This window comes from Quercus suber, unplaced genomic scaffold (genome assembly GCF_002906115.3).
Source record: "Quercus suber isolate HL8 unplaced genomic scaffold, Cork oak 2.0 scaffold_1036, whole genome shotgun sequence".
In the NCBI taxonomy this organism is placed as follows: domain Eukaryota; kingdom Viridiplantae; phylum Streptophyta; class Magnoliopsida; order Fagales; family Fagaceae; genus Quercus; species Quercus suber.
In genome coordinates this window covers 73,857-87,043 of record NW_027070447.1, presented here as the reverse complement: position 1 = coordinate 87,043, position 13,187 = coordinate 73,857, and the positions used below count along the sequence as shown (strand labels likewise).

The window sequence follows — 13,187 nt, the reverse complement described above, 5'->3', positions numbered from 1 at the left end:
ACAAGCAATCTCCCTAAAACCTATGCGTGGTGACCAAGTCATGGTCTGCGTGGAGTCGTCAGCTTCTAAGCCGTCAGCCTGCACTTCCCTTCAGCTTAGCGTCAGCTTCACACTTCGTTCAGCCCGTCGGTTTTGTCTTGGTTTTAGTCAGCATGCATTTTATTGTTTAGTTTACGTCACAACTTGACCCGTCAGCCAGAGCAGAAGCTGACGGGTTAAGCTCATGGTGCCAGTCATAATTCTTCCATATCACAAACTAACCCTTAATAATTACTATAATACTGTCCTCTTGGACCTCGCTGCCAAAAAGTGTGTTTTATTTTAAGATTGAATTAGCTTTACTTTAATTACCCTAAAATCCGAATAATTTTAAACTCTTGACTGACCAAGTATACATATGAGATAATGTAGTTGTACCGTTGAAGTATCTAATAATTTTTCATTAGGACAATTATTCGTTTATATATTAATATTACAATGTAAATTTATTATAAAATATTAAATGAATGTAAACTTTTTTTTTTTTTATGAATGTAAACATTTGTAATAATTTTATACTGTTATACACATTTGTTTAGTTAACCATGAAAATTTTACATTAATTAATATATAATGTAAAACGATATAAATACAATAATTTACAAAGATATTAAATACAGAGAAAATGTAAAAGTAGTACAAACATGGCAAAATGAGTTTGAAACTTCCTACCGACAGTTACTATTATTTGAGTTGATTCCTGACGGTGGAAGTGATAATGGTTGCCTTCCAAAAGGCATGAGCACTAATATAGTTACCAATAAAGCAGTCAAAAGTTTTTGTCTTTTTCTCACTTTATATGGTGAGCACTAATAATGCTGTCCAGGTTGGCGTGCTTCATTTTGTAACTTTTTATGACTGTTTGGAATCAAGTAGGGTAGACCAATTATGTACAGTCAAATCACCAACTGAGAAAAAGCAAAAGAAGATATACATATAAAAAAAAAAAAAAAAAATAGAAACAAAGAAAACCGTATTCACTTCATTCCCAACTCATATCTCAGAAGCGTGTCTCTTTGATTAGTTCATTTCCCATATTTGATATTTCCTTCTTTCCCACGAGCGAATCATGTCAGTTATCGGAGAGGTTGCTTTAGCCGCTTTGTTTGAGGCGCTGGTTAACAAGTTAATCTCCTCTGATTTGTTGAAGATCTTTCAGCAAGAACAAGTTCATGTTGACCTCAACAAGTGGAAGAAAACGTTATCAAAAATCCATGCAGTTTTGGATGACGCAGAAGAGAAGCGGGAGACAAGCATCTCCTCTGATTTGTTGAAGATCTTTCAGCAAGAACAAGTTCATGTTGACCTCAACAAGTGGAAGAAAACGTTATCAAAAATCCATGCAGTTTTGGATGACGCAGAAGAGAAGCGGGAGACAAGCAAGTTGGGTAAGATCTTGCTGGACGAGCTGGAAGAGTTGGCATATGATGCGGATGATATCTTGGATGAGTTTGAGACCGAAGTTTTGCGACGTAAGTTAAATGCAGAACCCAGCACAAGTAAGGTAAGAAAGTTCATCCCTGCTTGTTGTGTGGGTTTGAGTCCAAGTTCTTTTATGTTCGATGCCAATATGCGGTCCAAGATTGCAGATATTGACTCGAGACTACAAAGAATTGTGACAGAAAATAATGGTTTGGATTTGAGAGGAAGCACTGGGGGAAGGATTGGAACAGAAAGATCAAGGGTGCCCACTACTTCTCTGGTGATTGAACACCGTACTTATGGCAGGGATGAGGACAAAAAGGCTATCATAAAGTTGTTGCTGAGTATTGAATCTAGTGATACTCAACTCTCTGTGATTCCCATAGTTGGTATGGGTGGTTTGGGTAAGACAACTCTTGCCCAACTAGTGTACAATGATGATGATGTGAGCAGTTACTTTGATTTGAAAGCGTGGGTTTGTGTTTCTGAAGACTTTGACATTGTAAGGCTGTCAAAAGAAATTCTAAAATCTATCCCTTCTGGGCACTGCAATGATGGTGATGATTTAAACTCAATACAAGTCAAATTGAAGGAGAAATTAAATGGCAAGAAATTTCTGGTCATTTTGGATGACGTTTGGAATGAAGACTACAATAGTTGGACTCAACTATGTTGTCCTTTTGAATTTGGAGCTCCAGGAAGTAAGATTATTGTCACCACTCGGAGTCATGAGGTTTCAAAAATAATGGAAACTACTTCACCTTACAAGTTGAGAGAGTTGTCAAATGATGCTTGCAGGCGTCTATTTCTCCAACATGCACTAGGGTCAACAGATTTTGTTGCGCATCCAGAACTTGAGGAAATTGGTAGAGAAATTTTGGGTCTATGCAAGGGATCACCTTTGGCAGCAAAAGTACTTGGAGGTGCTTTACGCACTAAACGCAACCCTAATGAATGGAAAAATGTGCTAAATAGCAAGATCTGGGAAAAAAAGGGTATTATTTCTGTTCTTGAATTGAGCTACCAATACCTCCCTTCACATTTAAAGAGGTGCTTTGCATATTGTTCACTATTCCCAAAAGATTATGAATTTGAGGAGAATGAGCTTGTCTTGTTATGGATGGCAGAAGGTTTGGTTCAAGAAACGGAAAGAAACGAGTCAATGGAAGTTCTTGGTGCTGAGTATTTTCGTGATCTACTCATGAGATCATTCTTTCAACAATCAAGCAATAATGGATCACTCTTTGTCATGCATGATCTTATCAATGATCTAGCTCGATGGGCAGCAAGGGGCTTATTCCATAGAATGGAAGATGCATTGGGGAGTAATAAGCAATCTGAGATTTCTACAAAGGTACGACATTTCTCTTACATACGGCATCGTTTTGATGGCATCAAAAAGTCTGAAAACTTCCCCATAAATATGCATTTACGAACATTCTTACCCCAACCAATCAAATCATCAGGCTACTTAACAAACGATGTTCCTAATCGTATATTGCCACAATTAAGATGCTTAAGAGTATTATCTTTATGTGGATATTACATCATTGAGCTACCAAGCGCAATTGGTGATCTGAAACATTTAAGATACCTCAACCTTTCTAATACTCAAATTAGAAGTTTACCAGAATCAACAAGTTCTCTATACAATTTGCAGACATTGATGTTGAAAGGTTGTCACAAACTTACAAAGTTACCAGAGAAAATTATGGATCTAGTTAATCTTCGGTATCTTGACATTACAAATGCCAATTTAATTAGAGAAATGCCGGTGGGAATAGAAAAATTAAAGAACCTACACACGCTATCTAATTTTATTGTGGGGAAAGATAATGGATCCAAGATAGGAGACTTGATGAACTTGAAGTTTCTTCAGGGAAGATTATGCATTTCAAGTTTGGAGAATGTGCTCGATGTCGAGGATGCAAGAAGGGCCAATTTAAATGGTAAGAAGAATTTAGATGCACTAGAGATCGAATGGGGGTCTGCACCTAATGATTTACAAGATGCAAGCATTGCAAAAGATATTCTTCACATGCTACGACCTTCAACAGTAGTGAAAAAACTTTCAATTCATGGCTATATTGGTGTGAAATTCCCAACATGGCTAGGAGACGATTCCTTTTCTTATATTGTGGATCTAAAGATTGTCAGATGTGCAAAATGCAAATCCTTACCGGTTGTTGGACATCTATCCAACCTCAAATTCCTTACCATTAAGAGTATGTCCATGGTGCAGACTATTGGTCCTGAGTTTTATGGGGAAGGTTTCTTGAAACCTTTTCAATTGTTAGAAAAACTTCACTTTGAGGATATGCAAGAATGGCAAGATTGGATTTCTTGTGGAGTTGAGTACGGAGAATTCCCTTGCTTGCGTGAGCTTTTTATCTCTCAATGCCCCAAATTGCAAGGGAAATTGCCAGACCATCTCCCATCATTGGAAAAATTTACTATTCATAATTGTGAGCAGTTGGTTGTTTCAATTCCAAGCCTTCCAACGCTCCATAAATTAAATATTGTAGGGTGCAAAGAGGTGGTGAGCAATAATATAGAAGAGTTATGCTTGCTGGAGTCAATTACTTTTTCTATTCCAGGTCTTAAAAGCTTATCAAAGGAGTTCATGGAAGGGTTAGCAAAGGTAAAAAATCTAAAGATAGATAATTGTAACGAGCTGACGTCTTTGTGGCAAGATAGTCTCATATCCCTTGTTAGGTTGGAAATTCAGTCGTGCCCGAGTCTCGTCAACATCCACTTGGCTTCTACATTAAACACATTGACTATTAAAGGTTGTGGTGCTTTAAATTCCTTACCAATGTCCAATTGTACATGCTTGGAATATGCAACTATTGAGAGATGTAGTTCTTTGATGTTCATTTCAATACGCCAGCTACCTCCAACTTTGAAAAGGCTAGAGATAAAAAATTGCGAGAATTTGCAGTTTTTGATAGACGAGGGAGAGGCTTCTTCTATATTAATGAAAGAGGAGAGTATTAACAGTAATGCATCTCTTCTTGAGCACTTGGTTATTAGTGATTGTCCGTCTCTAAAATGTGTACCATTAAGAGGTGACCTATTTGTGAAGCTTAAATCCCTTGTGATTTTGGATTGCTCAGAGCTGACATCATTATCACCAAGTAACCAGTTACCTATTGCCCTTAAAAAACTTGAAGTATATGATTGCCCAAAGTTAGAGTCACTGGCGGACAACTTACACAATAACACGTCTCTTGAATGTCTTAGCATCATTGATTGTAAAGAGATTAAATTCTTACCGGAGGGCCTACACAAACTCTACCACTTGAATGACATAATCATAGGAGACTGTAGTCTTGTTTCATTTCCGGATGGAGGGTTTCTCCCCACTCGCCTGACAAATCTTTTTATCTGTCGCTGTGAGAAACTAGAGGCCTTGCCCCGCATGCATATGGTCACTTCTCTTATAATATATAAATGTCCAAGCATAGTATCCTTACCAGAAGAGGGCTTGCCGACAAACCTAAAGGGACTTTCGTTGCGAGGGATGACTATCTGTAAGCAAGTATTTGAACGGGGATTACACAGACTCACGTCTCTTACACTTCTCTCCATTTATGGTTTTGGATTTGAGGATTGGCAGTCGTTTCCTGAGGAGGAAGATGGGAAGATGATGCTACTGCTACCTACCTCTCTAACCTATCTGTATATTGACGATTTTTCAAATATAGTGTTCCTATCCTCCAAGGTATTTCAAAACCTCTCTTCACTTGAACTACTATTGATCAGGAATTGCCCTAAACTCGCATCCCTCCCAGAGAACGGCCTGCCTCCCTCACTTCTGCAACTATATATTCAAGGATGTCCAGTGCTGAAACAAAACTGCAAGAAAGGAAAAGGGCAAGAGTGGTTGAAGAATATCATCAACATCCCTTGCGTTGAGATTGATGGCAGGTCCATCTACGAGCTGCAGGAGGAGGAGCAGCAATAATTGTGTAAAACAGAGAGAGCAAAACGTACAGAAATATACATATTTACTCCCTCAATGTACAACATTTAGAAATTGGTACCTCTCTTCTCTCTGTGTGTGTGTATATTTATGCAATATGAATTTTAAAAATCCAATTCTAATTTAAACTAATTCTTCAAGTGTTGCAGTAGAGGCTATCTTCTCAACTCCAAAAAATTCTTCTCAAATTCCTAAAATTCCTAAAATTTAAACTTTTGGGTTATACATGTTAATTTATTAGTTTTTGTTTTACTTATTATGAATGTGTGGAGTTATAAAGGAACTTAAGTTGTAATTTTTTGTGAATGCTGCTTCAGATTTTGCATTTATATGGTGTGGAATTCATATTCTTGGTAATGGATGTCAGAAATTTGGTCTAGTTTAAGAGGCAATCTAACTTTGAAGCAAATTTTTGGTCTCTTTGTAATTTTTACTGGGGACTATTTAGAATTTACCTTAGTGGTATAAATTTTGGTCTTTTGTGTGGTTTCACATCTGTGGTGAGGAATTTCATTTGTATTATTCCTTAGGAAAATTGTTTTTCAGGGAAAATAGTTGTAAAGAGGTGCTTAGATGTGTATGTGTTCAATTGTTTTTCCCTTCTAAAAATTGTACTTCTAGCACTTCGAATTTTTAGCACATCAATATCTCTTACAGTTTTAAATGAATCTTTATGCCTAATGCACATAACTGTTCGATGAAATTCCTGAAAGAGAAATAGTAACATGGAATTTGATGATTGCAAGTTATATATCATGCTGTAGAACATGTTTATCTGTGGGTATGTATGGAATGGAGGAATGGCTTTTTAAAACTATGCCTGAGTGGAATGTATATTTCAACTAGACATCATTCCTTGCACAGATGATCAAAGCATTGTCACCTTTGTGCTGCAGATGGGCAGGTATTTCATAAGCAGTTATGGTGTAAATTGAAATATAATAGATTCAGTAAAATCCTTATTAATGATATTGATCATTCCATAACTTACGCATATATTTACCCTTTTATTAGAATGCAAGAACCCTATAGTTTGGATAAGATCCAAAATTAGATCTTAATTTATTGAATAAAATTCCATTATTAATCCACTCTTAGGGATCTTTTTCATTTTTTAATCTTTGGGCTATTTTAAAATGCAGGAGTTAGGCCATGCTTGAAGGGAAGGCTGTCAATGCTTCTCAAGTTCTTAACTACTACAACCACATGATCATGATTTGTCAAGAAGCAATGGCTGGGATTCATTCTTTAAAAATTTGTAAACCTCCTATTTCCAAGTGGACATGATTTCTTTATTTTTGAGAACGTCAAGTGCTGATTTCAGTGGAAGTTAGTACCAAAAGAGAGAGTTGCTGGTGAGGTGCAAGCTTTCTATGTAAAGATTGAATGGGGAACCAATTTGCAATAGGCTTTTATGGTTTGATGGCTGGGGATAAATCCATAGTCCTTCCTCAGACAATTTGGGAAGCCTTATCTTTTGTGCTTATGAAAGGCAGGATGGTTGCACTTGTATTAACCAGTAACTCTGAGGATTGTTGCTTTTGTTTTGGAAAGTAAACACCAAGCTGGGAGATATAAGCTGTTATGAAAGGCATTGTTTGATGTGGTGCATTCACGATTTTTAAGCTCTCAGCTTTCTAATTGTGCAACTTTATATTGATGGCTGTCCAGTCCAAAACAACACTGCAAGAAAGGCAGAGGGTGAGAATGGTTCAAGAAAGGCAGAGGGCCTCACGGTTGAGATTGATAGGAGGTCCATCTATGAGGTGGAGGAGGAGATGCAGCAATAATTTGGTAAAACAGAGAGAAAAATGTACAAAAATAAGCATATTTACTCCTTCCAGGTACAACATTTAGAAATTGGTACCTCTCATCCTCTGTGTGTTTATCTTTATGCAATATGATTTTTAAATATCTGATCCCTAACCCTAGCAAATGCTTGTAATGTTGCAGCAGAAGCTATCTTCTCAAATTACAAAATTTGGAGGTATGTTAAAATTTTGGGTTGTACATGTTCAATTTTAATTTTAATTTTTTTTCCCTTTTACTATTCTACTTCTGCCACTTTGAATTTTATCTCAACAATTATATTTATCGGTTTCCTTTTACTTCCTATGAATGTGTGGGGTCATAAAGAAATTTGAGTTGTAATTTTTGGTGAGTGCTGATTCAGATTGTGTTTTTATACTGTTTATTAAAGTGGGTTTTGTGGGGGCATATATATGGTTATGGTGTGGGATTCATATTCATGACAATAGGTGTCAGAAATTAGGTCTAGTTTGAAGAGGCAATCAAACTTTTGAGCAATTTCTTTTTTCTATATATATATATATGTATAATAAATTTTTTGTTGTTGAAGATTCTTTAACTGTAAGAGGTATTGTGTTTGTATTTTTCATTGGGGGACTATTTAGAATGTGCCTTTGTAAGGTAAATTTTGGTCCCAACACCGGATTATAATGATCTCATACGTAGTACTTTATACTTTGTAACCCCACCTCTTGTTTTTCCTCTTGCTTGTTTCTCAGTTTCTTGTGCATCCATATCGTTTTTCTTTTTCTTTCAGATTTAGTTTGTTCATTGAAAATGTAGTAACTAGTTAGTAAGAAGATGGACTTATTGTAAAACTGGTAATAGAGATCATATTTGCTTTGGATGTTATTTTGGTAACAGAAGAGATGTAAAGCTCGAATGATGATATCAATTAGATAGTAAACTCTTTGAAGGGTAAGAGTTTCAAGTAAATTGGCTTGGACGCAACAATGTTCTTCAGCTGGTTAGGCAGGATTGCTCGAGTATATAAAGACAATGCAAAAAGTAAAGAGGCATTAGTCCAATCAATCATGGCAACTTGACCAGTGTTAGATTCTTGTTAGGTAATTTGATCCCAAATCTTATAAGAATCTGAGTCTATTTTACTGCTGGTGAATTTATACTGCTAAGTCGGTTGTAGTTTTTCTCTCTTGAATGAAAATTTCCTTAATCATTAAAAAAAAGAAAAAAAAAAAAAAAAGGAACATTGTGTCTTCAATTGTGTGGTTTCTTAATCCTTAGCATGGCTCCTTAGCAACAGATCTGTGGTGAGGAATTTCTTGTGTATTATTCCTTGGGGAAAATTACTTTGGGGGAAATAATGGTAAAGAAGTTCTTATATTTGTACTTGTTCACCTGTCAAATATATATATATATATATATTTCAATTAAATGAACCTTTATGCCTAAGGCACTTAATGAATTGGCTCACTATTTGTGTGGGATGCTGATTTTTTTTTCTTCCATTATTGTTGTTATTGAGGCTACTCTTAGGCCTTTCCTTTGGCTAATAACTCTTTGGGCAATTTGGAAATGCAGGACTGGGAACATGGTCGAGGAGAAGGTTGTCAATGCTTCTTAAACTTTTAACTACACTCATGGTCATGATCTGTAAAGAAGCAATGGCTGGGAATCATTCATTACGAAGCTGTAAGCCTCCTGTTTTTAATTTGACACAATTTGTTGATTGTCGAGCATGGCAAGTGCTAATTTCAATGGAAGTAAATACTAAAAGAGAATGTTGCTGGTGAGGTTCAGGCTTTCTATGCAGTGATTGAATGGGGAACCAAATTGCAATAGGCTGTTATGGTTGGATGGCTTAGTTGAAATTCATAGTCCTTTTCCAGACAATTTGTGAAGCCATGTCCTTTGTATTATGGAAGGTGAAGTGGCTGCACTACTTAACAGTAGCAGGTTTGCAGTCTTTGTTATATATGGAAAGCAAATACCAAGCTGGGAGATACAAGCTGTTAAGAAAGACTTTGCTTAATGTAGTATGTTCGCGATTTTCTAAGTTCTCATCTTGCTAACTCTTCAGTTTCCTGTTTAATGCACATAGCCTGGTCTTCTTCTTATGCAACCTTTATGTTGAACATCATATGTACTGATGACAATTTTCAAGCTTAACACAGTTTAAGAAATATAGTTTAGGATGCTGTTGACTTACCACCATTTTGACTAACGGGTTGAAAATTGTTGTTGACAATTTACTTTCAGCCATCAATAAATCCTGGCATGAAGAATAATCTGGACAGCATTGCACATTGTGCTCGAAATCATAGCTTTAAGATATACCACTATAGTAAATACTAAAGTATACTAGCTAGTAAGACCATCATTCTCTGTCTCTTTTGGAATTTTTCTTGATAGTGAGAGCACAGAAATTTTAGCTTTGATTTGTAGTTTATCTTTTCATTTAAAAAATAAATAAAAAGAAAGACTTTGTATTTTAACTTAATTTCATTTCAAATTTTCAGCTGCTTTATGATTGACGGTAGGATGCAAAGTGGGCCAGTGATCCAACATTGGATTGATTTATTGGATTCTTGCAAAGATGGTTACATTAGCTAAATTCTGGCGTCAGGTAGTAAAAACTTTTTTCTTGGTTTCTTATCTTTGTTATGTGTGGGTCAACTAAAATACAAAAGCTAATCAGTAAGGAATACACGTTGACTAACTTATGCTATTTGGGAGGGACTTTGTTGCAGATACTGAATGAAACGAAGCAGCCTTTTTGTAAGAATACATCTTCCAACAGAAGGTATAATATTGAAAACCACACTCTAGAACCTGAATTTATATCTTGCTAGCATTCAATGTGTTTCAAAACAAACACTAATTATAGGATAGACATGAAATTTAGATAGAAATGGGAAACTGTAAATTCATATTTCTGTTTGTTTGATCTGGATTTAAGTTAATTTTAGTGTGACAAGATGGTTCACCTGATTGTGTTTCAGTGGGAACAACCTTTACTCTTATTATATGATCTTTAAGAAGTAAAAAAATCATTGCTGATGATAGATCTGGTATATTGCTTTGAAGTATACCTTATTAGCTGATTGTTAAATCTTTCTTTTTCCTTTTCTTCTCCATTTTATTTTTCTATGTTTCTCTCTACAGTCCGTTTTATGATTTCCTTTCTCTTATCTTTTTTATCTTTCGAAACAGAAGCAAGTTTGGGATAAGTACTACAAATTTGTGATGAAATCTTTCATTTTCGAAGTTGTCTTAAGATTAGTGTATGCTACAGTACCTTCATTTCCATAAATATATATATATAAAAAAAAAAAAAAAAAAAAAAATAAAAAAAAAAAAAGAAAGTGTTGGTAGTCACTGAATTTTTATTTGTAAATTTTCAGGCAAGTTTTACATTGGTTATGTGATCTAAAGGAGGCTAACCAGTTATTGTAGATATTCTAAACCATTGAAAATATGGAAATGGCGAAGCACTTACACTCATTTTGCAAGTCTGGTAATTACAAATATTTTTCTTATCTTCATTTCATAATGTGCCACTGCTTTACTTGTCCTGTATATTCCCTTTTTGTCTTTGTAAATAGTATAGTGCCTCTACTCCCTTGATAACTAATGGATCTTGAATTTCTCAACAGGCATCTGCAATTCCTATAAGAAGCTTTTGGAAGCAAACACCATATTGCCAAAATCCTTTCTGTCTTCTATGAATTTCCTGCCCCTCAATACTGACGATCATAAACTACCTATAAAGATTGACCTGCTTGTAAATTGTAATATCTATCCCTTTAAGCATGCATATTAATGAGAAGGCGTATTACGCTTACTTTACAGCTTCAGATCGTGGTAATAATGGAACTTGTAGTCTTTGAAATCCTGACTCAAAACTATTCAGTGGTGAAAATCCTTACTACTTGAGAGATATATTATAACGTTGCTGCTTGAGAGATGTATAATGACTCTGATATTACAGCAGTGGATTTCAATGAATTTGTTCTCTCTTTTCAATACGAAGTAGATAAAATGAAAGTTTTTGGGGCTAGGCCTTGGTCTGTTAAAGGTCATTTGTTGATCATCAAAGAATGTAACCACAACTAATGGTGCATGAAATTAATTTCGACCCTATTGAGGTCTGGGTCTGAGTACATGGTTCGCGTTTGGACTCAATGTTGGATGGTAGGTAGGGTGGTAGAAGTGTCCATGATTTGGCAGAAATGTGCCAGAGTTAGAGTTGAAATTGAGGTATCCTTCTCTCTCCCTCTGTATTTGCTGGGCATCTAAACATGATTAATGCTAATTTTTGTGTGCAGGGCATGACATGGGCTAGAAGTCAATCTTTTTATTTGTTTTAATTTTTTTGCTTCCTTTAGGATCCAAATCATGGTCCAACTCCAAATATTGGCTCTTTCAATCAGTCATGCCACCCCTAGCCACAATAAAAGTCATACCTCAACAGACCCATCAACAAAAAGAACACCTGGTGAACCTTTGATTCCAACCAAGTGTAAACAGCGCTTTTTTCCACCAACACGGGTCTGCAGAGGTACACAAGCTTTGTAGAAGTAGACCCATCTGGTGACCCGGGCCAGTGGGAGTTGGGCCCAAATGGTGTTCGAAATATCTTAATCTTATACTAACATAATATTAAGCTTGCTCCCTCTTGTTTATTCTTTTTTTGGGTGAGAATTGACATTGTATTAGGCTGATTCCATAAGGTGGACTTAATAATGGTTGCCTTCCAAAATGTGTTCAGCACTAATAATAAAGCATTCATTCTGATTCTTGGCGTGGTCTGTTTTGCATATTTTTCTTCTTTATAATGATTTCTTCCTATCAATAAAGCAGTAGAATTTTAACATAATACATCTCATATAAGTACAATTCAATCTATTAGGCGGCTAATATTGTTCTCCTGTTTTAACGTGGCTACATCAATCCTTTCAATGCTTCTCTTGATACAAAGATGTTAAAATTATGGTTAAATGATTAAATTCATTGTTTTTTTAACTGCTTAAGCTCTTGGAAAAAACAGTAATTTATTAGAGAAGAAAATATTTTAAAACTAAATTGGACAAAAAATAAAAAATAGCTCTATAATTTAAAAATGTCACAATTTATAATCAAGTTTTAGGAAGACAATGAATTAATGAAAATACTATAAAATAGCAATAACAATGAATGATTAGCATTTAAATTTAAAAATTAAAGAAAAATATAATATTTAGCATAATTTTTTATGCTAAATAGTTTTAAAAATACAAATTACTGTTATTATGCCATCTTTTGTTATTCCTAACATCTAAAAACTTTATATCAATTAAGTTACTGAACAAGTTACAAGTGTAAGTGTGTAATAGCTTTAAAACACTTTATAACCGTGATTTGCTATATGTTCGAAAGTTTAAAAGCTTTTCAATTAGATCTCTTTTCTAATATATGTTTTCTAATTGAATTTAGATTCTTTTATATATTTCCTCTCAAAAAAAGAAAAAAAAGAAAAGAAAAGAAGATTCTATTATATATTTAAACCCTCCATTAGAATACTCCCACATCATATTTTATTCAAATTTTAGAATAAATAGTTCCATATATGAATACAAACATAATAAATTCCTATTAATAACTACTACAATTATCAAATTTATATTTAAGACAAAGATAAAAAAAAAATATTTTGTTTAAATTTCTTGTGCATTGCACAAGTTATTGACCAGTTATTTTAGTATTTAAGAAAATTAAATTTATATCTCATTCATTTAAAGGCAACGCATGGCAGCAAAATCCTAACATTTTTTTTTTTTTTTTTTTTTGCAGATTAAAAAATATAAAGAAAAAAAAAATGCCATGAGACTGCAACATGATTTGTTAGCTAGTGGTTGAAAGTGTTGAGAAAGGACACTCTTTTTCGGGATTATGTATATGCAATCTTAGTAAATAAAGAGAAAAGCAAGAA

At 34.7% G+C, this 13,187-nt stretch overlaps 1 protein-coding gene and 1 long non-coding RNA gene across 23 annotated transcripts in view; one reads left to right on the top strand and one right to left on the bottom strand.

Annotated features, from left to right (window-relative positions):
* LOC112037815 (uncharacterized) overlaps window positions 1–13,187 on the bottom strand; it is a 36,406-nt gene that overhangs the window by 8,805 nt on the left and 14,414 nt on the right. The window lies entirely within an intron of this gene.
* Window positions 1,301–11,242, top strand: LOC136061081 (putative disease resistance protein At3g14460). Of its 18 annotated transcripts, none has more exons than XM_065769018.1 (10): window positions 1,301–5,503; window positions 6,589–7,290; window positions 7,403–7,433; window positions 8,120–8,322; window positions 8,798–9,252; window positions 9,476–9,584; window positions 9,736–9,842; window positions 9,967–10,019; window positions 10,621–10,733; window positions 10,873–11,242. In XM_065769018.1, exon 1 carries the CDS (start codon window positions 1,595–1,597, stop codon window positions 5,426–5,428), a length of 3,834 nt encoding a protein of 1,277 aa, XP_065625090.1. In that variant the 5' UTR covers window positions 1,301–1,594; the 3' UTR covers window positions 5,429–5,503; window positions 6,589–7,290; window positions 7,403–7,433; window positions 8,120–8,322; window positions 8,798–9,252; window positions 9,476–9,584; window positions 9,736–9,842; window positions 9,967–10,019; window positions 10,621–10,733; window positions 10,873–11,242. The 18 variants fall into 18 exon arrangements, 17 of the variants coding, with proteins under 17 accessions (XP_065625090.1, XP_065625081.1, XP_065625084.1 ...); XM_065769009.1 differs by lacking the exon at window positions 8,120–8,322 and having other exon boundaries at window positions 7,400–7,433; window positions 8,798–8,908; window positions 9,017–9,252; XM_065769012.1 differs by lacking the exon at window positions 8,120–8,322 and adding an exon at window positions 10,430–10,500 and having other exon boundaries at window positions 7,400–7,433.